This window comes from Gallinula chloropus (assembly GCF_964237585.1).
Source record: "Gallinula chloropus genome assembly, chromosome: 2".
In the NCBI taxonomy this organism is placed as follows: Eukaryota; Metazoa; Chordata; class Aves; order Gruiformes; family Rallidae; genus Gallinula; species Gallinula chloropus.
Window position 1 is genome coordinate 38,497,351 of NC_140086.1, and position 25,489 is coordinate 38,522,839.

A 25,489-nucleotide genomic window follows, 5' to 3' on the forward strand; every position below is an offset into this window, starting at 1 on the left:
AAGATGTACTTTTTACTGAAATCAATTTAAAATATTTTCCTCTGTTCAGAAAAAGGCAAACTCTTACTAGTGTAGGTGGGTGTAATGGATCTTTTGCCCCTTTACATGACAATATTCTTGTTCAAATTATCAACTTTAGACTTAAATCTATCTCAGTTTTAACTGTTCCTGTATTTTTAGGGAGTTTCAAATAAAATGTAAAGTGTAAAGTTTGCTTTGCAATTTCATGGCAGTAGCATCAGCTTTGTATTTCCATATAAGTAATATTTTGCAATTGTTTTTTTCTTCAAAAGTCAATTAATTACATTGTAAGCCGTATGTTTAATTAATATTTTTTTGTCTCACTCTTACAAAATCTGTTCTTTTTTTCCCTTTGGAAGAACATTTTTGCTGCTGTTAAATGTGTGACTTTTTTATTCATTCATGGTTTGTTTTTTTTTCTTTGGAAAATGCTCAGGGGCTTTTTTCCATGTTGAAAGTGAGTTTGTACATTACAAGACCAACTTTTGTTGAAATACAGTCTTTTTTATTGTTAATGTTCGTTCACACTACATACAGTCATGGTTTCTTACAAATAAAGTTTAATAATTATAATTCAAAGACTACCGTAGCACATTCGTAAAACCAGATACTGTCATATTTCAGAGCCCCTTGATGTGTTTAATCAAATATTTATTTCTGTTTCACCTCTTTGTTACTTCATGCAATACTATGTTTAGAGATTTGTATGTTTAAGCAATCTATTAGTGTAATTCAGTTTCACTAATTTCTATTTGCATGCAAAACAAAATTCCATTTCAGCTCATCTCCCTGTGTTCAGGTATTTTAAGGAAGCCTTCCTTAATTAAAGGCTGAGGTAAATGGAGTGAGTTCTGGCAACCATTTCAGCCTTATGTGGGGAAATCTTCGATTTTCTGAATTTGTCATGTTGGAGATACCGCTTTAAGTTCTCTTCTTTCAGCATAAAAAACCTGACCATCAAGCCTGCATTAAGGAGAAGCAGTTTGTCATCCACAAGTCAAGGAAGAAGCCAAACCTAGTTAGTACCTCCTATCATGTCCTGATCCGTAGACGCTCAGGATTTCTTTATGTCTTACTGATTTGACAAAGATGATGTTTATATGTTCGGCAAATATAGCGTAGCCTGTTGTATATGGACTATCATTACTCTACCCCCCTGGTGGGTGTCTAAAGGTCCTGTCAAGAAATTCTATCAATAGATATTGTTCTAATTATTGGTTCTCAAACTAGTTCATTTGGAAAATGCGGAACGATGCTTGGAGTTTCTGGCGTTGCCCCGTACCGGTAATGCGATTTCGCTGATTGTACTTTCCTATGTGATGAGCAAATGATTGTCATCCCTAAAAGTCACAAGGGACATGGATGTCATCTTAATAAAGAAATTAAAAAGCACATCTTTCTATGAGAAACAATGTAAATTCCTGACCTGTCGCAGAAAATAGTTCTCTAATTGGTTTTGTGTGGTGGTGCAGCAGAATCGTTTTCCCCAAACGTCATGCCAGCGAAGCACCACTGTACATCATTGTCAGCAGTTCAGCAGAATCTCCCTAATAAGAGGACGATTACGTAAATGCAATAGTCTTAAAAAAAAAAAAAAAGAAAAAGAATAAGGAGGAGAATGAGAGATGAGAGTCTGTAGCGTTGAGATGATCGTACTTCCCAAGCCAACCTCTCTGTTTGCTAAGGGTCAGCAGCATAGGCAGACAGCTCGGTAAGAAATAAAAGAGCTTGAAGCAGGTTTGTCATTGTTCCTTGGGGTTAAATTTGTCTTCTTTTCTTGGCAAGGTATTAGGAATGATACCAAACCTTGCAACACTCTCTCTGGGACTAACTCAACTTTCATTAAAATAATCTTTGGGTTTTTAACTGAGGACTCTTGCCTTTTAGAATGCTGCTGCTAAGTCATTTTTTTCTTTTAAATCACAATACACCTACAGTAACATATCACATTTTTCTCTCTTAGGCAAAAGGTAATTTACGTTAGCTCCTTACCAAGCTGAAGCCTGCTGCAAGCATTACAGAAATAACATCCATCATTAGATGCCATCTGAAATGCTTGTCTTTCATCATTAGCATTAAAAAGCTCCAGAATGCATTATTAGAGTAATTTCTTAACTATCATACAAATACTGGCTTCTGTGCTCAGATTTACCAAAGTTGACAATTTTCATATTTTCCACATCAATCTTCTATTTCTGTGAAACTGTGTAAACTAAAGGGAGATAACCAAGCTATTCGCAGCACGGGTGTAATGCAGACTGAAGGATTGGATGGGGAAGTATGAAGCCTCTGTAGCCATATTTTAAACAAAAACGAGAGGGTTTTTTACAGAAACAAGTATGCATCTCTTATTTTGACTTGTTTCTGCAGTATTAAATAAAACAGCTCAGTGACTTAAACCGTTAGGATTTGGAGTGTGACATTTCTGCATGGATATGTCTACTTAGCTGTTTGTGACGAATGTTTGGGGCTTTTTACAGCAAAAAAAAAAAAGAAAGGCTTGGTCCCTGGTGGTTTCTCTATAAATACCTTCAATATTTAAGGCTGCCTGATTTGTGGAGTGTGTGATATACATTCACTTTTGGCTGATCCAGCATTTACCTTTGCCAGTATTCTGATGAAAACTCACAAGCATGAAGATTTTGGTTCCGTTTCAGAAAAGGCTACTTTTAAGAGGTAGTTCTTGGTGCTAGCAATAATGGAAAGGCATGGGAGGGGAGGGAGGAAGCTGCATTTTAAAGTACCAAATAATAACTGGAAACTTTAGGAAAGATTTGCATTTGTTGGTCACTGACACCATGAGGGACAACCAGTGGGAAGACACCTAATCAGGGATGATGACAGGATTTAAAAAGCAAAATTAAGAACCATATTGACACAAAATTTAAAATCATAACTTGAGGTGAGAAAGTTTGTTCCAGTTCGGATGTTTGCTGCTCAGGGTAGAGGAGGTGTTGGGGCATGGTTTTGTAATTAGCAATCTGTTCCTGTATGGAAGAGACTGGGGTAACCTGTGTAGCCACGTTGTGCATCTGTGTGCGACTATGACTGTAATTGCTAAAGGCTCCCATACCCATTCTCACAGCAACAACTTACTAACTGCGGTTAATTAGCTCTAGATTTTAGTCTTTTTTCTAATTAAGAGACCTAAAATTAGACTCTTGGTGAGGTACGTAAACAAGCTGCTTTTGTTGTAGAGGGGTTCCACTTTTCTGACTATACAGACCTTTACTAAATGCCACAACAAATATATTTTCCTTTGTGTGTTAATATACACTGTTGACTTGCAGTGATGTGATCTGGATCCTGAGCTGATTCTACAAAATAAATTATATTTTGGTACATACTTACTTTTTGCTACCAGGAACCTGATGAGAATAATAAAAATCGGGACCTGTGATATTCTGTTTTGCAGAGATTTATTTTTTTTTCCAAAGTATGTGCTAGTGTCGAGTGAGTTTTGATTTTAAATTATTGCTAAAATACTTTGTTTGTCTGAAAACTCATTTGCTGAAAATCCTTTTCTTACTTAAAAAATGAAAGAATTGATGTGCGTTTGCTAAGTGTCTGATTAAAGATCACAAAGAAACTCATATTTTGCATCAGAAATAAGCAGATGGTGGACAGATGGTTTAAATTAATATTAATTAAAAATCTTAACTTAAATTGTTTACCCTGTAAATGCAAAGTTAGGAAGCCAGCTTTCATCTTTAGGGTTAATAACACTCCAAGTCTATTTATTAAAAATTGCTCCAATGGGTATTCTTTCCAAGCTTTGATCACAAAGATGGTGGCCTCCATAAAGAGCATGGCAGTGGCTGAAAACTGGAGAGAGTGAGCAATTCCAGGACTCTTGATAAAAGTCCTTCAGAGGTTGAGAGTAAAAGTTCCCATCGGCCTCCATGATCTGAGAAGGACCAAATTGTCAGAAAAGAGGATCGGCAATTTAAGATCTCTTTTTCATGCCTGTTTCTCAATATATTCTTTAAAAATTAATTTACATCTGTGACTGATGATGTTACAATAGAGCAAACTCTATGAGTGCCTTGAAAGCCTTCACACACTGTTGACAAAAAAAAAAGGGGGTCAAATTCTGTCTCAGTTTCTCTCTTGTGGTTCCATACTGGTTCACTGGGCTTACAGTAGATGTAGTCTGTGGGGGGAAATTATGGCAGCTGGTAATTGCAGAGGAAGTCCAGAGCGCACCCAGGTTTACCACAGAGCACTGTGTGTGTATACGAGTCAGAATACAGAATAACTATGATAATTCAAATATCACTATATGGTAACCATGGATACTTGTTGACATTTTTAGTGGTAGTGACTACTTTATCTCAGGACATCTGTCACAGAGCCAAATTTGGTCCTCAGTTAAGTATGTAGTGTTCCCATTAAAACCAAGGAGATTTGTCCCTTTAGGGAGACAGAATTAGAGTGTATGTACTAGGAGCTTTGCTGTTTTCCAGAGTTTATAACTGGGATATTTCACAGAGGACGTGTCGGTTTTAATGGGTATCCTTTTTCCCTCATGCACCTCTCCATTCGAGTTAAGAATCAAGATAGACTTAACATGGGAATCATCCATAAAGAGTTAAGATTTAACTGAGCTTTGGGAGGATTAGCATTTAGATTCATGGTAGTTCACCAAAATGCTCTTCTTTAGTAGCTGACAAAAGTTCCAGGAGAACTTCCGGATGTTTTCTGGCATGGGCAATGTGACAAAGCATCAAACTTGATGCGATCCAGTCCTTCTGTACAAGCAGCTGAAGGTACAGCTGTGTCACTGTGTCAAATACCTCAGAAAGGGTAGAGAGTGGTTGGCATGCTTTCGCAGGGACAGTATGTACCCCAAAATGTCACCCATATTAAACATGGTAGCCAGCTCCACCGTAAGAAATGACTTCAAAATCAAATCCTAAGGTAGTCATTTTACTGATACTAAGCACATTCTTAACAAAAAGTTAGCAAAAGTTGAGGAAATAAAACAGATGTGAGAAGCTTTAACTGCTGGGGGGTTGCAACATGCACTTAGAGCCATAACCAGCATATTGTGAGTCTCTGTGTCATCTGCTTGAAGCAGAGCTGCCTAGGCGCCATATTTACCTCTTCAGCCCCCACCTCCACTCTCCTCCATGCAGGTGAAACGTGTTTCTCCCTTTCTGCAAGTGAAGACCTACAATTTTAAAATGCTGCTGCAACTCTACATTGTACTTTCCTGAATTATCCCATAGTAGGAAAGAATTTATTCCAGAGTGCTACAATTGCACATTACACTCTACTGTTGGCAAAACCAGTAGCTCAGTCTACATGACAATGGTTTCACACTGATTTTAGAAGAGCTATAAAGTGTACACAGGTCAAATCTACATTCTGACAAAGATAATCTAAATAAAACCTCTTGCATCTTCTTTTTTTTTTTGGTTTGTTTTGTTTTGTAGATGTCTTCATAGAGCTTTGCTTTAGTGATTTTGTTCATGTATTTTTTCCAGGCATTGGCTGGGCTTATTGTCTTAATTACTTCTGAAAGTGGCACCAGGGTATAAAAGTGCATGTGTGTCTTTTTTTTCTTTTCTTCTATTCAGGTAGATATATTACCTTTATCATGGACCCCTTTCAATATGTTTATGTCATCCGAAATAGCAAGCAACTTGAATTTCATGAATTCGCTGATAAAATGGCTTCCAAAACTTTTGACTACCCAGCTTTGTCGAATGGAAAATTCCCTGATCTCAAGGAAAACCTCCACAGAATCTACCAGTATCTACAAGGCAAGCCTTTGGATATCATTTCTGACCACATGATGAAAAATCTCCAGGATATATTTGAATGGAAATGCTCTCAAGCAACAGATTGGGAAACAGAAAAAATGTACAAATTCTGCTGCTCTGTAATGTTTGAAGCCAGTTTTGTAACACTATATGGAAGAGTTCCTGCTGCAGATGGCCACAAAGTTATTAGTGAAATCAGAGACAAATTTATCAAGTTTGATGCCAGCTTTCCCTATTTAGCTGCAAACATACCAATTGAGTTGCTAGGAGCTACCAAGAAGGTCCGGAAGGAGCTTATACATCATTTTTTACTTCCGAACATGACAAAATGGCTGGGAGGGTCAAAAGTGGTCCAAGCCAGACAAGATATATTTGAGAAATATGAGCTGCTTGGAGATTATGACAAAGCAGGTAGGAAACTTATGAATGATTGCTTGTCTAAAATAAAATAATTTACTATAGACCTTTGAAATAAAAAGGCAAAATGGCGACCTTGAAATTTTTTTATGTTCTTTCTAATTGGCTAATGATAAAATGTTTTACTCTGAAACAACCCTCTATGATAATTGATTTTTTTTTTTTGTGCTGAGGTGGTAAAACAAGATACTTAATGGTGATAATGAGAAAGATTATAACTGAGCTGCATTTCCTCCCCTTATTCCCCCCACCCCCCCCGACATTACATTTCAAACTATTCTCATTAAGCAGAAAATTAGACTTCAGAAGCCTATTGGTCCTCATTAGCATTCACTGATCCTTGGCTGGGTCTGTGTCCTAACATCTTTTAATTAGCACACTGCAAATCTAATCAGTGTAATAAACGCTATTAATCTTCCTTTTCACTTATTTTCTCCCAGCACATCATTTTGCCTTCCTGTGGGCCTCTGTGGGAAACACGATTCCAGCTACATTCTGGGCCATGTATTATCTTCTGCGGCACCCAGAAGCTCTCGCAGCGGTGCGTGACGAGATTGACCATTTGCTGCAGTCAACAGGTCAAAAGAGAGGGCCCACGTATAACATCCACCTCACCAGAGAACAATTGGACAACCTGGTCTACCTAGGTAATTTATTTTTATCTGTTAGGAAGAAAAGAGGGGCTCTCCCGGCAAACTGGGTTTATCACTCATTTCTGTTTACTGAGAAGGTGGAGGACACAGCTGCCTAATTGACATAATAACACCCATTTACATCAATTATAAATTATGTAGTTTATAGCTGTAGATACTCTCATTGCATGTAAACATTAAAGCCTAGGTAATTAACTATGCAAGGTATGCAAAAGGCTAAATCGAAGCTTTGCTATTATTTGGAAAAAAAAAAAAGTTGATGCCTATTAAGTTGTTTGATTCTGAGCATCTGCCGAAGTGTTAATGCATTTCAAATACTTTTGTATGGTACTGCCAAGAAAGACCCTTTTCTGAAATTAAAGTGGGATAATGTATTTCAACCACAAATGTAATATTTTTTTTTTCACAAGCGGTTTTTCTTTTTCTCTCTTTAACAAAACAAAAAGACTCCTAAAGTGGGCTTCAGCTGAGCGATGCCTCTGAACAAAATATGAGAAGGTAAAACTTTACTGAGTAGAAATGGCATTTCAAATATTGATAAAAAGTGCCTTGATTCAAAATAATGGACATTTAAGTGACATACAGAACTTCCAATTCTACATCAGTGCTTTGGAAGGAGAACTTTACCAGTTGCCATTAGAAAAAGCTTGACCTGGATAGGTCTTCAGAACATCAGCTGATGGTTTCACTGTGATCGCTGGTGCACAGGCACTGGCTAGATAAATGCTAAAATTAGCCCAAGGGAGGAGAGAGGGTGTAGAGGATAAGAACCTAACCTTTAAGCATCTGAAAGTCTCCACAGGTCCTGTTAAGAAGATAGACAACAGCTGAATAACAGCATTAAGGTTCAGTATTTAAATATTGAAACCGGTCCCCTCTTAAAACTGAGCTCATGTCTCTATGTTTTGTTAGCTCATGACCTGAACTGATGATGTACCACTCTATAAAGAAGCTGTGTGAAGACAGGATAGTGGAACAGTACACTGTTTAGGATTGATTTGGATAATAGCTCTTGTTCTCCAGCACCATCCAGGACTATCCAGTGTGGCATGTATCAAGAACCCATGTTCAAACTTGAATTTTTTCTCATAGTACACATACAAAGTCAAGATCACCTGGTTGCTTTTTCTTAGAGAATTAGTATTTAACTTCTGTAGCGAGAATCTAGTAAGTTGGTTACATCAAGAGTCATGGCTGTTTTGGTGCGGATTTATCTCTGACTGCTGGAGGATGCTTTTGAAGCAGAGGAGATACCTGGTGACATAAACACTTCTGAAGAATAACATGATAATCTAAGCATTTAATCTACTTTAAGGAACACAAGTAAAATTCCTTCACATCAATTAGCACCCACCAAAAAATAATAGAAAGGGAACGTTACTGAGCATCAAGAAGATCAAAAGGTAATTTATGTTGCATGTAGAGGCCAAGATGAGAACAGCAAGAAAAAAATAACAAACAAACAAACCAAAAATATAAACACAAAAAAACCAATGCACCTCTGAAGTGTAGGAATAAGGAAAGTAAAAGCATGTACTTCACTAAAACCATCTGGTGCAAAATGGTATGAACAGTTTAAAACATTAACTGTGTCGCTCTTCCGCTGCTCCTTGAAATCTTGAAGTACCTTGGTAACATTTGATTTATGTGTTGAGAGGAAAGTGCCACATCCTACTTTGTAGTATTCTTGTAACACTTTTGTTAAATTTTATAATGGCGTTAAATGTAATGTGGTATGAACAGAAGCTAGATTTCAATTCTTCTGGCACTTAAGTCATAAAGGCCTGGATACTGTCCCATAAAATAATAATATAGAAAAAAAAACCCTGTACCATAAGAGAATTAAAGTTATGCTTCAGTGGAAAAGGATGTTTTGATAATAAACGTGTGGGAGGGAAAGAGATCCCAATCTGCATGGCTTGAGTACCAAAAATCCCCTGGTCACAGGGGGGTTGGGGTCCAGCACTGCCCCTTCCCTTGCAGCTCACTGACCCCAGACTCCGAGACCGAGCTTTTCCTCTTCCCGCTCCCTTTCTGCCGAGCACAGAAACCCGGGATTTGTGTCCCTGCTCTCGAGTAAAGCAGACCAGGTGGGATTCTTGTACGATCATCACCTTGTCATCTCATTCTCCTGTTTTAAGTGCTCTGATTCTCCGTCCTCTTTTTGGCCTACAATAACAAGAGCCTTTTTTTGGATTCCTCATGCTATGGAGAACAAGGAAAAATTGCTAAAAAGCCTTTCTCAGGAAGCAACGCTGTTATTATGGTCAGATTCTTTGTGTCTAGGGCACAACATGGCCTGATTTACTTCTAAATTCAAAGCACAGGTATGTAATGTTTTTATTTAAAAGAAAACCACCCCCAACTATCAAACCACAGGAAAACTACCAAATTTTGTCTCTGGATGTTATTTTTTTTTTCCGGTGGTATTTCTGGGGCAGCACATTTTGTTTTGCCTACATAAGACTTTTGCTGAAACACAAACACGTGTATTTGTGTGCGCAGAGTAACATACATTATTAGTCCTTATGGCTCACAGCGGAGCTCTAATACGGTAAATGACACATGAGAATGGTCTGTCGGTTTTTATGGTTATAATGGAAACGCAAAGGGTAAAGCAGAGATATACTTAGTGCGTGTTTAATGCTAGGCATGTTTAGTCAGTTCGTTTGTTTAATATTAGTCCGTTCATTTATATGGTGAAGTATTCTTGCCCCAGGTCATTGTTGAATCCCAGATATTCCCTGCAAAAAGAGCACAGCTTGAAAAGATGCTTCATACACAGGAAAGGGTAGGAACCCAAAAACAGTTAATACGGAGCGCGTAGTTGTAACACAAATGCTAAGCATTAAAATTGTTGGTTGGATCGAGAGAATTGAATATATTTTCCAGGAATGGGCTGGGCAGTGCCATTTAGTTCTTAGTAAGATGCAAATGTACTTGTTTCAGATCATCGTTTGTGTTGGCACACCGTGATGCCTGCGGGTAAATGACCCCCCCCCAAATATTTGCATATTCGATAGCTATTTTCCTACAATACACTCTAATAATTATAGTGCCCTATTACCTGCTATGTGTTAGTGTAAAATTAACAATCCATTATGCACAATAAGTTTTATAAAACATTTACAGATAGAGATCATGTTTAATTAAAATTAACTTGCCTACGAAAGCCAAATGTACTTATGATTCGCAATGACCTTTTATTACCTGCAGTCCCTTGTTTTGGCTGGATGATTGACAGCTTGCTGTTTGGCTACCATGTTGTATTTCAGCTGACAAGACTTTTCATTTTAACTCAATTTGCCTGCCTATCACAAGCTGGTGGCAGGCCAGGCTCAAGTCACCCAGCTTTGCCTCAGCAGCTTGCTCTATTTCTCATTAGTACGCATTTATTCAGTGGAAATTGGAAGACAAATGCTTGAAGGCATGTGAACTAAGTATAGCAAATTAGGGTTTAAAGACTGAATATTTATAAGTATATTGAAACAGTTTTTAAAAAAAAATCTAGAATGAATTGGAAGCTGAGTGCTAGCTTTAGTATAAGAAAAATGAAGAGAGAAGTGGGAGGATTCTAAGAATAACAATACTATGAGAGAGATATCTCTCTTCTTTCCCCCCCCCTCTCTCTAGAAAATATGTAAAATCTCTCTGACAACACCTTATCAAACAACAGCCTGGCTTCTTTATGTAGCACTCGCACAGTGAAGTTTAGCATCTCATGTGTGTAAGAAGGGGGGAAAAAAACGAGGGTCATGTTCATTTGCTGCTTGGTTATCCCTTGGTATGCTTTAAATTGCCTTGTTTGTTCGGCACAAGCACAGAAACAGATGTTGCTCTACCGTGCTGGATAATTTACTGTATCTCACGGTGCAGAATGGAAGGCCTCCCAAGCTACCCAGCTGGTCTGTCAGCAGCGATGGCTGGTGTCTGCTGAACTATGACAACTGCAAGTAAAGGCTGCAGTTTTATTGTGCAGTTGTCATTCCTCTCAATGTATAGCTCCGGCATTTGTGGAAAGCTGACTGTCTATTTTTTTAATGCGAGCCTGCAAAGCCGTATAAGCTCCATTCTCCTTTGTTGATCATAATGTGACTCATTACTTTTGTCATCTAATGATTATCGGCATGATCGCTCAGAGCGAGAGCCAAGCTTGCCTTCCACACATAACTGGTACTGGAAGGTAAAACAGATTTGTCATTTACGATCTGACCGCTAAGCCACACTTTGTGCTCCATTATTGTGATTAACTTCTGCATAAGATATGCTGCCCAATTGTCATTTGGGATCCGGCAGCGGGCAGGGACTGCCATGCTTTCTGGGAGGATGTCAGCCGATAGGATGTGACCGCATCGCTTGGGCGGCTAAACGTAAACCTGCTATTTCGCAGTGGCGCCTTAATAATTACTTTTTCTTTGATTTTCTTCCCCCCCCACCCCCACCTTTCCTCACTTGATTTCTGTTGTCACTACGTATGTCACCACCGTTTCCAAATGGCGGACTGGCATGGAGTTACCAGCCTCATTTTCCGCAGGTTGAAGACAGTCTGGGAGCGGAGGCTGGACCCTTTCTTTGTACCGCGCAAAGTTTTGTTGCCAGAGCACTGCCAGTTGAAATCTATCGTGTCAGGTGCCTTGTGGCTATCCGCAGTAGAGGCCATCTTCTGGAACCAGGGTTCTTTTCTGGCTTCGTCACCAACAAGCCGATTTGACTCTGCCTGATTATAGTAACGAAGGCAGTCCAAAAGAATATGCACAGACTCACTGTACGTCACATTGAATCACGGCGCTGGCCACACAAAGCTGACCGCAGCCTCATTTCTTTAGACAAATGCATGCTTAAGGAAAAACCTCCTGCAAGAAAGCATCCAGGGCCACTTTATTTGTTATGCATGCTGCACCAGATTTAATTTTTAGTGAAAGAACATTTGTTATTATTTTTTTTATGGAGGCATCTACACTGGGTAGCTACTGCCTCTAATAAACTAACCTTTTGGGTGCAGCAGTTGTGGTGCCTTGGTGAACACTTAGAGGAGGCTTATTTGATATCACAGAACATAAATGCAGACGCGAATGGATTATTATGTGCAAATGAAACCCTATTTTAGGCTATTTTTCACACTGATGATTAGAAGGAATCAAGTCACATATAACAGCGCCCATACACGCTGGTGGAAAAATAGTCAGTTTTGATTACAAAGTGAGAGATGCAGCCCTAGACAGGAGCTACATGCTGATATACATGCTATCAGAATGATTTATGCAAATTATGCATATTATTCCCAAAGGAATTCCTCCTCAAACTGCCAGGATAAATTGCCGGAAATTAGCCATAAAATCTGTCGTGCTAGGAGCAAAAGGTGAAGGCCACTGGGAAAGCAAGGACATTCAGCTTCTGGAGCCTTCCAGGATGTGATGATGGAGACAGAAATCTTGCTTTCCCTAAGCCTGAAAGGACTATGTTTTGTTTTCTCTTGGCCAATTAAAAGTGTCTTTCCCTCTTAAAATTGCCAGGCAAATAATGAATTGCTTTCATTCACTCTGACCATAACAGACACTATAATTTGGCAGCGTAGCGCATTGAAAAGAAAATAAATAAATTTTAAAATCGTCAAATTACTACAGAATTAACAAGCAAAATGATTTTTTTCCCTAACATATAGTCGTGCCATTACATCCAGCAGCTTTAGAAAGGCAAGTTAAATAGCTCCATGGATGCTTTCACTGGTATTTGCTTGCAACCCCCAAAATATATGTAAATGCATAAAGTGTTCATGTCTTTTGACTGTGTTGTTTTCAGCGTGATGCCTGAATAATGACTTTCTACCCAAAACCGGGTGCTGCCTACAGCCGACAGGATTTCTCAGCACCATCAGTGAGAATCACATCGGGAGGTTCAGCGTGGTGGCTCTCCACCCCAGCCCTGCGGGGCTGCTTATTGCCTCCTCCTGGTCTCTGCTTTATCTTTGGGTTGGGGGGGGGGAGGATGTCCTTTTATTTTCCCTTTAGCTTGCCCTACTAAACCTGTCGAGATTCAGCAGCTGTAGCCATGTATAACTTCCGATCGCCTCCCATATTTCTGACGCTTCCCCCCCCTCCTCTCCGCTTTTGTCTAATCGCAGAGAGTGCCTTAAACGAGAGTTTACGAATGTGCTCGTCCTCCATGAACATTCGCATCAGCCAGGAGGATTTTGTTCTCAAGCTTGAAGGGAATCAAGAAGTCGGTTTGAGGAAAGGAGACTGGATAGCCCTTTACCCGCAGATTTTGCACATGGACCCTGAGGTCTATGAAGATCCTAAGGTAAACATTCAGCTGGTGCTACTCTTCCTACTCCAGGCTCATCCCAGCAGCCAAGCCTTTTGTGATCCGTGGGGATATTTTTTTCTTTTTTTCTTTTTTTTTTTTTTATTTTACTGCTGTTCCTTCTTGTGGAACAAATCTTCCTACTTTCAGATGTATTTTCTAGGGCCCTATAGGTCAAAGGATTCATGGCCTGAAGAGAGAAATATGGTGATGAGACTGACTGCCACTGCTTTCAAAGGGATTGACAATTGCACATTGACTACCATAAACTTTAGGCTAAATGTGGGTTTTGTTTGGCAGTGGATCATTTGATACCCAAGGAGGGCTGAATAATAGAAGGTGGTTTAAATAGCAAATAATGTGGGCCATTTAGCTAAGTGCCCCCAAAGCATCATTGACTCTCTGAAGCCCTATAATAGCAGTGTCTTACTTCAGCCTTATGCTTTTTCTCCTCCCTTCGTAGAAGAGATTCACCCCTTCTTGATCAATTAGTAGTGTTGTGAACTTGAGACTGTAAAGCTGTTGCTCTGCAGCGAAGCTCGGAGGGTAATTGTGTCATCTCCTTGTATTTTTCTCTGACGCTCGAGTTAATGAATATCAAAGACTTGAAATTAATCCACCCTGCCTCAGCCTTAATACAGCTTCAGAAGTTCACCACCTGCATGCAAATTGAATAGTCCTCATCTCAGCTAGGTTGCTCCCCCGGCTCACTGTCCCTAGCCCAGGGTGCCTCAGAGGAAGAGCGAGGATGCACGCTGAGGCTGTTAAATGCCTCCTCTGCCTGAGAGGCAAGAGCTCATACCTGATCCCTTCCTCACCCCCATTTTCCTAAGCAAATGGCTGTCTCCCGGCCTGCTGAATTCCGTCCTTGGCATTTGAGTCAAAGAAGAAGGGCATTGATTTTTTTCACACGCCAAGAGAAAACCCACGTCAGAGGCATTGCTCCCTGAGGGTGTCCCTTTTGGGAATTTAAGGGTATGGGGTTGCAGAGGAAAGATGAGATTCAAGTACATTGTTGATGTGGGACAGCGTCTCGCTGGGCAGGGGCTCCAGCCTCAGTGAGAGGGGGTATGGAGTGTGTCGGAGTTAGGAATAACCTATAGTCACCAGGCTGAAAACTGGAGCTATGAAAATGGAAATGATGTCCAAGAGGGCTCTGCTGGCTGTCCCCACCCAAATGCAAAGGCAAAGCCAGCTGAGAAAACTGGGATTTTAAAAAATAATCCATATATTGGCAAATAGTTGATTAATATTTCTACCCTTAAAAAGCAACAACTAACAAATAAGCTTTTTCTCATGTTATTCTTAACACTTTATTTTGGAGAACATTATTGATTTGTCAAAAGTCCATCTGTTTGTTTAGGTCCTAGACCAAAAGCATCAGTGTGGAAAGTGATCCCCTCCCTTATCCAATAATTGCCGGAATATATTACCATATTTCCATTGCTTGAATGTATCTGCTTAGTATCAGCTCTGCTCAGCTTTCACAGTACAGCTTTAGTTCATATATTTTATCTTTTTGATAGTGAATGAGCAATCCACACATTGCAGTACATTGATTTCAGCACATGGGCCCTCTCGAAAAGTGGGGAAATCACTGTTCTGTTTGGTTCTTAAAATATGCAGTGTGCTTTCAACAATAACTACTGAGGATCAGATAGAGATGGAGAATGAATTTTTTGAAAGGTGCAGTCTTGAGCTTGTCATGTATTTAGGGAAAACTTTCCTGGGAAAACAGGCAGCTTGACAAGATAATTTTGTAGCAATGCTTTTCTCCTGGATACATAAATTTAAGTTCAAGCTATCTTCTGCTTTGGCACCGTATTCTATAAGTGTAAGCATATATTGCTGACCTCTTTCTCCACTCATCAAAGCCTAAGTAAATAAATCAAATTTCTATGAAGTGGGTAAGTGAGCCCCTAAATCCTAATACTAATAGAGCTCAGTAAATGAACTCTGCAGATCCCATAGAGTGAAATATCAAGAAACCTTACGCGGTGGCTTTCCAAACAGCTAAATATGAGACATGACTGAGAGAGACTTATATCAATCATGGGAGATTGCTCAATTTCCAGAATATTCTTAGCAGGCCATCCACACAGAACTTTGTTGCTTGACCTTGCTCAGTGTTTTCACCTTTTCCTTTCCATCAACCACCCTGTCTCTTCAAGGAGGCTTTCTGCCTGGCTCAAAAATACTTTATTGCCAAAAATTAGTCTTTATTTAGATAGCAAGCTAGTTTTTAAGGAAACACTAAACCAAGGGGCTTCAGCAGCACGAGCCTGAGTTTGTTGTTACTGTCATCAGTTCCATTCCTGTCTCATGTTTGTTTTCGTCTTTACCAATTCCTTAGCCACCAATTTGTTTGTTTGTTTGTTTGTTTGTTTGTTTGTTAAAAGCAATCACAAGTCTCAGGTGGCTCTTAAGATGGCAAAAAAAGCATCAGGTTTGACCCAGTGCGTCTATGTGTTTGATACCACCGTTCTTAATTGCTCCAGACGCCTGGAGTGCACCTTGTGGAAATGTTCCAGCAAAGTGAAGAGCTCTGGGTTGGGTTGTTTTTTTAAGCTATCGCAGTTCATATTTAGCAGTGCTTTTTTAGTCCAGCAGCATTTACATTTCAGGAAGTGCATATTTTTTAAGGAAGAAGTGGTATTCTGGGCTTTCATTTGTTACTGTGCTTCTTCAAATGAAGCAATAAGTTACCGGGGAAAATAAAACTGGCATGCTTCCTTTTGGCTGGGGTGTTCAAAGAGACTGAGAACGATTACTTGTCAGTAGAAACACACATATCATCACCTTTATCTTTGTGGAAAATTCAGGCCTCTGCCATTTAGAGAAACAAACCCCTGTTCTTCGGCACCCAAAGTTACATCCCCTCCAGTGCACCTCGTACTTGTTCCCTTTCTCCTAAGCCACTGCTTTTTCTTGACAGCAAGACCTGCAGTGCAAGGTTTTCAGAGACTTTAGTCTGATGGGTAGATCGGTATCAGTGTGTTTTTCACTCTGGTGTGGGTTTTTTAATCAGTTGAGGTTGGTTTCTGTCTGACTGACTTGTTCCCAGCCAGCTCCAAATGGCTGCTGCTATAGCAGATGTATGCAAAGCAGGACAAATGCTAATGAGTGACCATAAGCAAGAAGTGTCTGTCATTTTTATTCAAAGCATGCAGGAGGATTTTGTAAGTGGTTAATTTGCCGTTGACTGAGTGAGGATGCCAGATCTCCTTCATTCAAAAACATGAATTATCTCCGAACAGGGATCCTGCTATTGGAAAATAGTCAGAAAGATGTTCAATTTATGGAATGTAGGTTATAAGCACAACCTCAAGCCTTAGTTGAAAGCGCCCTCTTTATAATGGTCAATCGCTGGCGGTTGTCCTCTTTGCACACAGCTTCCGGAGCAAAACATTTCAAGGTCAGATGTGGCAAATGAAGCAGCGACCATCTCCAACTGAAGGAAAAATTGGCTGCAGAGCATCAGGTCTGGTTTTCGAATAATCTGCACCACTGGGTGCAAAAGAAGGATGGATTTTGCTCTAGCTTGCAAGAGCAAGATCAGTGCAATGCATTAATTTATTCATAGGCGTTTGCAGAATTTGGCAGATTATCCTTATTCATGATGTATGCACCACACTGAGCGCGTATGATGCTTTACAAGAAAATTGTCCTTCCACTAAGGTTCATTGTCCCTGCTACAAAGCGGTCAAAATCTAATTACAATCAATATAGGCCAGACAGTGGATGAGACGTGGAAGTTGAAGGAGCTTGATGTAAAAGAGCTAAGCTAAGTAAGTGGATTTAAGCAGTGTTCTTTGCGGGGAAGATAATGTGAGCTAATGAAACTTGAGGGAACCAACTAAAAAGGAGAAGCTGTCAGCTCCTTGTCTTCCTCTTTATCTTATTTTCTGGGTTTCAGAAGCGTTACCATTGTGCAAACAAAGCAAGTCATGTAACTGCCTTGTTAGATATCACGCTCTCTCTCGCTTTCTCTTTTATTTCCAGGAGTATAAGTTCGATCGATACATAGAGAATGGCAAGAAGAAAACCACGTTCTACAAGGCGGGAAGAAAACTGAAGTATTTCCTAATGCCCTTTGGCTCTGGGATCAGCATGTGTCCAGGGAGGTTCCTCGCAATGAATGAAATGAAGATGTTTCTTTTCTTACTATTGGCTCATTTTGATGTAGAACTAGCGGAAAACAAAGCTGTCAGACTTGATAACAGTCGTATGGGCCTTGGTATCCTCCTGCCAGACGTTGATATTGCCTTTCGTTACAAGCTAAGGTCCTTAAGAAAGTGAGCGGCTGCCTGTATGCCTTCTACTAATCTCCATGTTTGCTCTGTTTTATTACTCAGCTTTGCATTTTTGAAAACATTTACTTTTCCCTCTCTGCTTTTACCTCCTTCCTACTTGTTTCTAAGGAGAAAAGCCCTTGGGCTGGAGGTAGGTATCAGCTGCAGGGGCATGCAGCCTCGACTTGTCCTGCCTGAGTTGTGAGTAGTGAGGTGAGATGGCAAGAGTTTGGCCAAGTAGATAGCCCAATGTCCCTACGGGATGGACCGCCATACTCTCAGCCAAGAGTTGAGTAGCATTTACAGGGAGGATGACATCAGGCTGAATTGAGGCCATTTACATGGACAGCGGGCTCAGCAGGTTCCCCCTTGCTAGATAGGGAGGTTCCATACACCCACCATCTGGCGGCATCTCCTCACCTGCTCATAGGAGCCTAATGCCAATCAAGAGGGAACTTAATTCTAGGTAATGGAAGAATTTAGAGTGATTATTATTCTAACTTTATTTACTGTGTTCCATTCATGATCTTGAGTGTCTTAGCCCTTACTTGGGAGATGTGTGGGGCAGTGGGGGAAGATTTGCAAGATTGTCTTACTGGCAACACTTATTCTGAGTTCAGTTTTATGTACTGAAGGTGAATGTTTTGTATTTCTTCTTTTTTCTTTTTTTTAAACTTTTTTCTTTTGGTGCAATGTAAAGAAATTAAAATCTGTGATTTTTTTTTTTTTCCTGAAGTCATTTAAAGTCAGAGGGGAGGTTCTGTTGATTTTTATAGGCTCTGGATCAAGCCTAAATTGTCTATTCTGGCTTTTGAGCCCAAAAAAGTATATTCTTCAGGGAGAAAATATATGAGCCTGTTAAAATGATTCTGTCATCTCAGAAATTAACTTCTGTTTGTCTCACTGTTTTCTTAGTAATGCATCTGTGCATTTATTTTGGCCATTTCTTGTGTGTGTTCATTTCTCAAAAAAGAAGAGGAGGGCGAGGGCTTCAAGGGGAAGTGTGGTATCTAAAACTACTTTTTAGTAGTGTTTTACTGTGCCTAAATTATGCATAAGCAGAGGAGTGTGACCTGTGCTTGGAAACAGACTTGTCCATCTACAAATTGGAAAACAGACTGTTCCTTGGGGCCAGAATTTAAGCAAGTGAGCAGCCACAGAAGTTGCCTGTGTACTGCCTGCCGGACCTGCTTCACTGGGTGACTTGTTTCAAAAATTAATTTCATAGCACGCAGGATCTGAGATTTTTACACCCTGTCTCTCCTCCCACCCATCACCTGAGAGACTGATGAGAATTCTCGTGGCTGTCCAGTCTTAATTTGCCAAGATGATAATTGTGATGGGAGAGTATCCACTTCTGCAGGCTTTGCCTCTTGTTCCCAAAAAAATGTCTCTCTGTTGATGTAAATCTTTTAAAATCAGAAGTTTTACTTGTCTCTAAAGCACTTGATGGCCTGTTGATGGAAACTGCTATGTGCATCCTAAGGATTAGAATTATTTATTGTTATTTGTGTAGAAGCCTATTTAGTCATTCCCATAAAGCACATACCCTAAATAAGGGTCGGCACCAGTAGAAAGGCTTTCAGAGATGGGCACAGCCACATTCCAAATCCTCTGAGGGGAAAATTGGAGTTCTGTGAGATATATTGGATGAACATTTTCTCTTCGTATATAATATCAGTAATGTCTGCGGTGTTGGAGTACGCTTACATTAAATGGGTTTTGCAGTTGATTAAATGCTTTAACTTTGCTTCAACGTTTAATCAACGGCAAAAGCTGATTATTGCTTTGTGCCACGGAATAATTCTTATTTTTTTATGGTGAGATCCTTGTACTCAAGTTGCTGTAGTTACTCTGTAGGAGCTATTCTATACTCAGCTATAGCTCACAATCCAGTTTGGACATTAGAGCCTGGTTTATTGAGAGAGGAAATGTTGATATCATTACACTGTTGACTGTATTCCATTATTGCTTAAATGTAAGCGGTAAAATGTCTCATGCCATAGTTATGATGAATCTTTCTTTGGCATCCAACTTAGAAACAAACCTGAAGCAACTGCGAAAATAACAGTAGGTATTTGTTTTAAACAGAAGACTTTTTTTTTTGTGATTGTATTCTATTTTTAGGATTTTGAATTAAATATCACAGCCTGCTGCATAATTTGGTAGGACATAATACGACTGTGCCAAAAGTACATAAAATCATTAGCAATTTCAGATTAATTGCTGATCAGTTTGTATAGTGTCTATTTTGAAATTAAAGGAAGAGCTAGATTGTCTCAGATGGCAAATTAGACCTGCAGGGCACACTTCCGTTTTAAAAAGAAAAAAAGAGGGTCAGAACCTTTCCCAGGAGTTGCAGGAAACCTCTGCAACGCACTTGGAGGCCTCGTGTCTGGGTTAGAGAGCACTCTTGCACCATGCAGGAGGCCATTGTTTTGCTGGGATAAAAGTTAGTTGCTCAGGGACCAAAATAATAAAACTTAAAGCAGGACCTGCCCAGCTTGTTCTGGAACTGTGTCCCCAGTAGCCCTTGCTCCTGGTAGATTAGTTTTGCTGGTACGTAATGCATCACTACCTTATCACACCCCCGCTGCAGAGGAGGGAAACCTCACCCCCATGTGAAGTCATGAGAGCCAGAGCAGGACAGAGAAAGCGTACATGGACCTTCTGGTTGATGTACTCAGCAGCTGAGGTGACTTTCGGAGAGTCAGCGGCTGGTCTGACCAGGAATTACTCGGTCTGTGTGGAGCAGAAAGTGAAAGGCCCACGGTATCAGTATTCCTGGTCAACACGCCATAGCAGCACAACGGAATGAGCGTGCACCATCCCTGGAGGTTCCAAGCTGGACCAAGCTGGCCACAATGTGCTGTGCTGAGGAGAACGTGTTCCACAACAAAGGGCGCAGCATGTTTATTGATGACCTCCTCTGCCGCAGTGCCGAGGAGCGACCAGCTCTTAGCATCTGCCACTGGGGTGCTAAGATGGTGAAATCATCTAAGCACAAACCACAGTGCTGTTTGCAAGCGCTCAGGTGCCTGTGGTGCTGCAAGGCTGGGTGGTGGGAGGCAGGCGGTCCTCCTGCTTCCTTGTCCGTCCCCTCCACTGGAGCAGGGGATATGCCCAAAAGCCCAGCAGTGCCTGCCTGTCTCACCCGTTGACTTGGCAGGTGCAGGGTCAGCCAGGAGGAGTGCGAGGGAGCCCCTTGAATTTCTCTGCTGTTCCCCTAGCCAAACAGTGCGCTCGCTGATCACTTTGAGATGTGACTTGGCTGGTCAGTGCCAGCCTCCAACTGTAAATTGTCGCTGCCTATGGCTATATTGATAATACCTATTGTTATTTAAAAAAAAAAAAAAAATCACCTTTTTTCTCATATAAAATAGGCTTATTAAGTCAGTATGGACCTTTATAGAACCTGAGGAGACAAGTGAATTCATCATCAACTAATGTGAATGCTAAAATGTTACTCTATTTTTTTTTTGTTTAAGTATTGTTCTTATTTTAATTTTAATGTTCCCCATTTTCATGCTGACACTCAGCACTGCTATATGCTATTGTAAACTTTTTCAAGTGTTACATTACTTAAAAGACCATGCTAGTCTGTGTGTACCTGTATGCAAATTAGTCTTTCACATCTCTGCCAATATGTCTGAATGTGCCAATGTAAAAACCACGTAAGAATTGTTCTTTAGTCTTTGCTTTTAAGCCAGTTGCATGTCACTATTTCTGGCATTGGTATTTTTATTAATAATTACTGGTCTGTGAATTTCTCTTGTAGAATTTTAAACAAACCCTTATTTCATTGTTATGGAACTTTCTGACATTCAAAACATTGTGAATTTCTCCTGATTGTGTAAACTGACATCTTGTATATAGATGCACAATAGTTAGGTTCTACTTTAATAGTTAATATCCATCATTAAGGCTGCTAGATCAAATACGGTATAGTGTGCTTTTCTGAGCAAGAAAATTGAAATTTCATTATTTTACTAACCTGACACCTTAAAATGAATTTTGTATTTCAAGGACACAATAAAAATGAATATATCTATTTTAATATTGAATGACTGTCCACTGTATTTTTTTCCAGCTTACTCTTCTACTTTTCTCACAGATTCACAACCTTTGCTTTCATTTTTAAATTTTTATTCAATGGACCACATTTTTATGTTACTTGATCTTGAAAGGCATTTCTGTAAGAAAAAAAAAGAAAAAGGCTTTGATTCAGCACTGGCATGGAAGCTCTTTTGAAGTTAGGAAATGATCAAGTTTGGTTTACCCCCCATCAAACTTAAGCCAGTTCTTACAGATGGGGCGGGGGGCATGGGAAGTGGTACTTCTGAGATTCTTGGGATATTATTCAAAATTAGTATAAAGATTAATATAAAGATCAACAATCCACTAATGATTCCCAAATGCAGCTCCTAGGCTTTTCCTTCTGTAAACCTCTGAGTAGTACAAGACATACTACCTAATGTAAAATATTGTGTAGTCTCAGATCATTCATTTTAAAAGGGGAAATGAGAAAATTGTTACAATATACAGCACAGCACCAGCAAAGCACAGCTTGGCTTTCCTAAGTACTCACTGTAGCTGCTGAGTTCTACACGTAGGTATTTAATATGAAGGTTGAGCTGTAAAGACATCAGTGTTTCTTCATTCCTTCATGCAGAAATGCCTGTCAGGTGTGTCTGTGAGGGCTGTTGAAGATACATTCTAGAGAAGATAGACCTGCAGCATTTTTCTGGGTTTGATAAATGTGTTTGTGTGATCCCTTTAACTCCAGGTTATATTAGAAGGTACTGAAGTTTATAATTAAGAAGTGGCATCGTTCAAGATTTCTTGAAGGGCACGTTTCTGAGTGAGTTTTCCATGATGGTCTGAAAGGATAGCTGGAGGGGGTGGGGGTGGAATTATTAAGACCTCCTAACACTTCATTATATCTAATACCTGTTTTGACACTATGTGCTTTCTTAATGTTACTCATAGTGTGCTGTATTTGAAAATAATTTGAGACATCAATTTATGCATGACATATGCTTAATTCTTATAAATAGAGCTGTTTTAACTGTCAGACCACAGAAAGCATTTTCCTGCCTATCACCTAACCCAGCCCATGTACCCTGGCTAGTCATGTCCTGATACCCCCAACACATCAGAAAAATGATCTCATTACAAAAACACCCCTTAAAAATATGCTTATGAAAATGCTGCGATCCTTAAGTCACTGTCTGCGTACATAAGTGGTAATAACTATGAAGAAATGATTGCTGCATAAACAGAAGCACATAAAAAATAGAGAATGTTCTGTTTTCATTGGAAAGCAAGGAATTAAACTGTGGTGTGCCTTTTACCCTCCTATAAACCAGTACGTACTCTAACCTGTGCATCAGGCTTGCCTGGGATCTCAGGTACCGAAAGTTGCGTGAATACATCATTAGTAACAGCAGAAATGCACTTGTCTTCAAAACTATTTACACCGAGATAAACAATCAAAAGAAGCCTAAGCTTCAGCTGTCCCTGCTAGAAGCCTCGCAGGGTTCTATCTTGCAAGATTTTGTTGAACTGATTTTCACACTGGTGTGTTGGTTTCTAATTTCGCCCCCGCCCCCCACCCCAAACAACAAGTGTGAGTACAGCAAAGTTGAATGAAAGTCTAAGTTCTGGCTAGAGAGAAGGTAAAAGACAGTAAGTGAACACCCTGTGATGACTTCTGACGATGACTTCTTTCTTACCAGCTCATCTTTTCCAACTACCTCTTCCAAATACTTCGGTCGCTAACCTCCTACAGGCAGCGACGCTCTCCCCGCCTGATTTCCATGCCGAGACCCAGTGAATCGGCTATCTTCCCAACGTATTTCGCAGTTGCCTTCTAAGAAATTAAATCTTTTGCCGCAGCCTCCTGCAAAATCGGCTTCGCAGGTAGCCACAGCTGGGGGGTGTGGGGGGGGGAAAGTGCCGCGCCGCTAAAGCTTTCAACCTGGAAAGTGGATGGGCATTAGTTGAGCTCGGTATTGATGAGGGATTGTTAGTCCAGCACGGAGGGGGGGAGGTGGGAATGCCGCCCGTCCGGGATGCCTCCGCTCCGGGATGCCTCTCCGGTGTGCCCGCGGCGGCAGCGGGGGGGGACCCGCACACCCGCCCGCCCACCTCCCTGCGCGCTGCCCGCCGCCCGCCGGGCTCCCGGCTCCGGCTTTGCGTTCGCTGCGCTCCCAACTCCTCCGAGCCCCTAAAAACATCGTGCGGAAAGGGACGGGGAGGGGGAAGTGAGGAGAGAACTCCCGCCACCTTTTCCTAAAAGCAACCCGTGTGTGTTCCAGGGATGCTGGAGTGGGAAACAGGGGACGGGAACCCGGGGAAGGTCCTAGGGAACCGGTCTGGGTGTTGGGCGAGTTTCGGCTGGTGGAGAGGTTTATTCTGGAAAGGCGATTGTTTGCCCCTAATCCTCAATTATGAGGATTTTAAAATAGTATTAGAGGGGCAATCTGTTCTGCAACTTCTCAGAAGAAATAATTGTTGATTTAGATAAGCACTGATCCCTTCAGTGTTTGATGAAGACGTTAATTTATGGCTGTCTAGCAGTTTATGGCTGTCATTAGATTTTCAGCTTTGTCTCTGTTCGGAATGTATCGTTCCTTTTATTTTAATCCACGACAATTATGTAAGAAAACGGTTATGTTTGATCTAAAATGCGTCGTTTTCCTGTAGCATTTCTAATTATTCACAGATCATAGTTCTTACATGTGCATATATGAATTTAAAAATACAGCAGTAAAGTGCTTGAAACAGACCATAAATTTGCTTCATATTTTATTACACGTCTCTGAATCAGGTTGAGAGGACAAGGGCAACTAGGGGCTTGAGGAAGGATTTAACCCTTCCTGAGGCTGGACAACCAGTCAAACCAGAGCAAATCCCCCCCCTTCGGAGCGCTTCGGGGGAGGGGGAGGCTGGGTGACACCGAGCTGATGAGTGACCACGGGGAAATGGGGCTGGCTGAGGCTCTTTGCTCATTTAGCAGATGTCCCTTCAGCGACGTGGACGGCTGCGAGGAGCTGCCCCCCCCCCTCCTCCCCAGTGAGGATCGGGGTCGGGGCCGCCACACCGGCTCCCGCTCCCGGCAGCGGCTCCCGCCTTCGCTCCTGTCCGGGACGGGATGGTACCCGGGGCGGCGGTCGGGAGCGGCTTAACCCCTACGGCGCCTGTCTTAAGCCGAGCGCAATACTTTACGGGGAGCCTGTAGTAAGCGTCCGGTGGGCTCCGCTAGCGCCAGACACCCCCTCCCTCCCTCCTTTGCCCCGCCGAGCAGTAGCGATCCCGCGGGTGCGGGCGGCGGGGGTCAAGGCCGGCGCGGAGCCCAGCGCGACTTCCCCAAAGTTTTGTCCTGCTCCGGCAAGGAGCTGTTCCGCCGTCTGATGAAAGGCTCGGGATCTCTCCCGGCCTGTTGGCAGCGGGTGCAATCAAAGTTACAAATGATCCTGGGGAGAGTCGCAGAGTCCTGGCTCATTTATTTTACCCCCCAACAACTCACCTCCGCCACCACCAAAAAAAAAAAAAAAAGAAAAAAAAAGTGTTAATTGCTGCAAAGTTTCCGAGCACGTGGATAATTTACTTTGACTGCCGCGTTTTAATTAAAAGCAAACTTATTTATGTTTCTGATGTTTATATTACGCGATTTAATTATGTTTAGAGGCAGCGTCGCACTTTTTTCTTCCCCTTCCACCCTAAATCACATTTTCATTAAAGGTTTTAATAAGAAAACTCACTTGACCACTATTCATTATCTAGTCCCCTCCATGCACACAAGTTCACTTACCCATTCATTTATTCACTTACTCATTCCAGCAGATCCGCTGCAACTGCTGCTAGCAGGGATGTGAACACTCATAATTATTTGTCAAAGTCTGGAAAGTGTATTATCCCTTCTTCTAGTGGTAATTAGTTACCATAGCATCTAATACGTAAATGTGCCCAGAGCACACCATTAACAGTTAAGCGGAGGATTCAATTTAACACATGATTATATCTTTCATAA

At 41.0% G+C, this 25,489-nt stretch overlaps 1 protein-coding gene across 1 annotated transcript in view; it reads left to right on the forward strand.

The window, feature by feature from the left end:
• The window catches only part of CYP7B1 (cytochrome P450 family 7 subfamily B member 1), a gene marked incomplete at its 3' end in the record, with an annotated part of 126,005 nt that extends 108,544 nt beyond the window's left edge, over positions 1-17,461 (forward strand). Inside the window, exons 3-6 of the mRNA XM_084280196.1 lie at positions 5,604-6,200; positions 6,647-6,853; positions 12,981-13,159; positions 17,165-17,461. Of these exons, the coding sequence (XP_084136322.1) occupies positions 5,604-6,200; positions 6,647-6,853; positions 12,981-13,159; positions 17,165-17,461 (1,280 nt within the window). The remainder of the gene's footprint in view (positions 1-5,603; positions 6,201-6,646; positions 6,854-12,980; positions 13,160-17,164) is intronic.
• Positions 17,462-25,489: the final 8,028 nt, after the last annotated feature.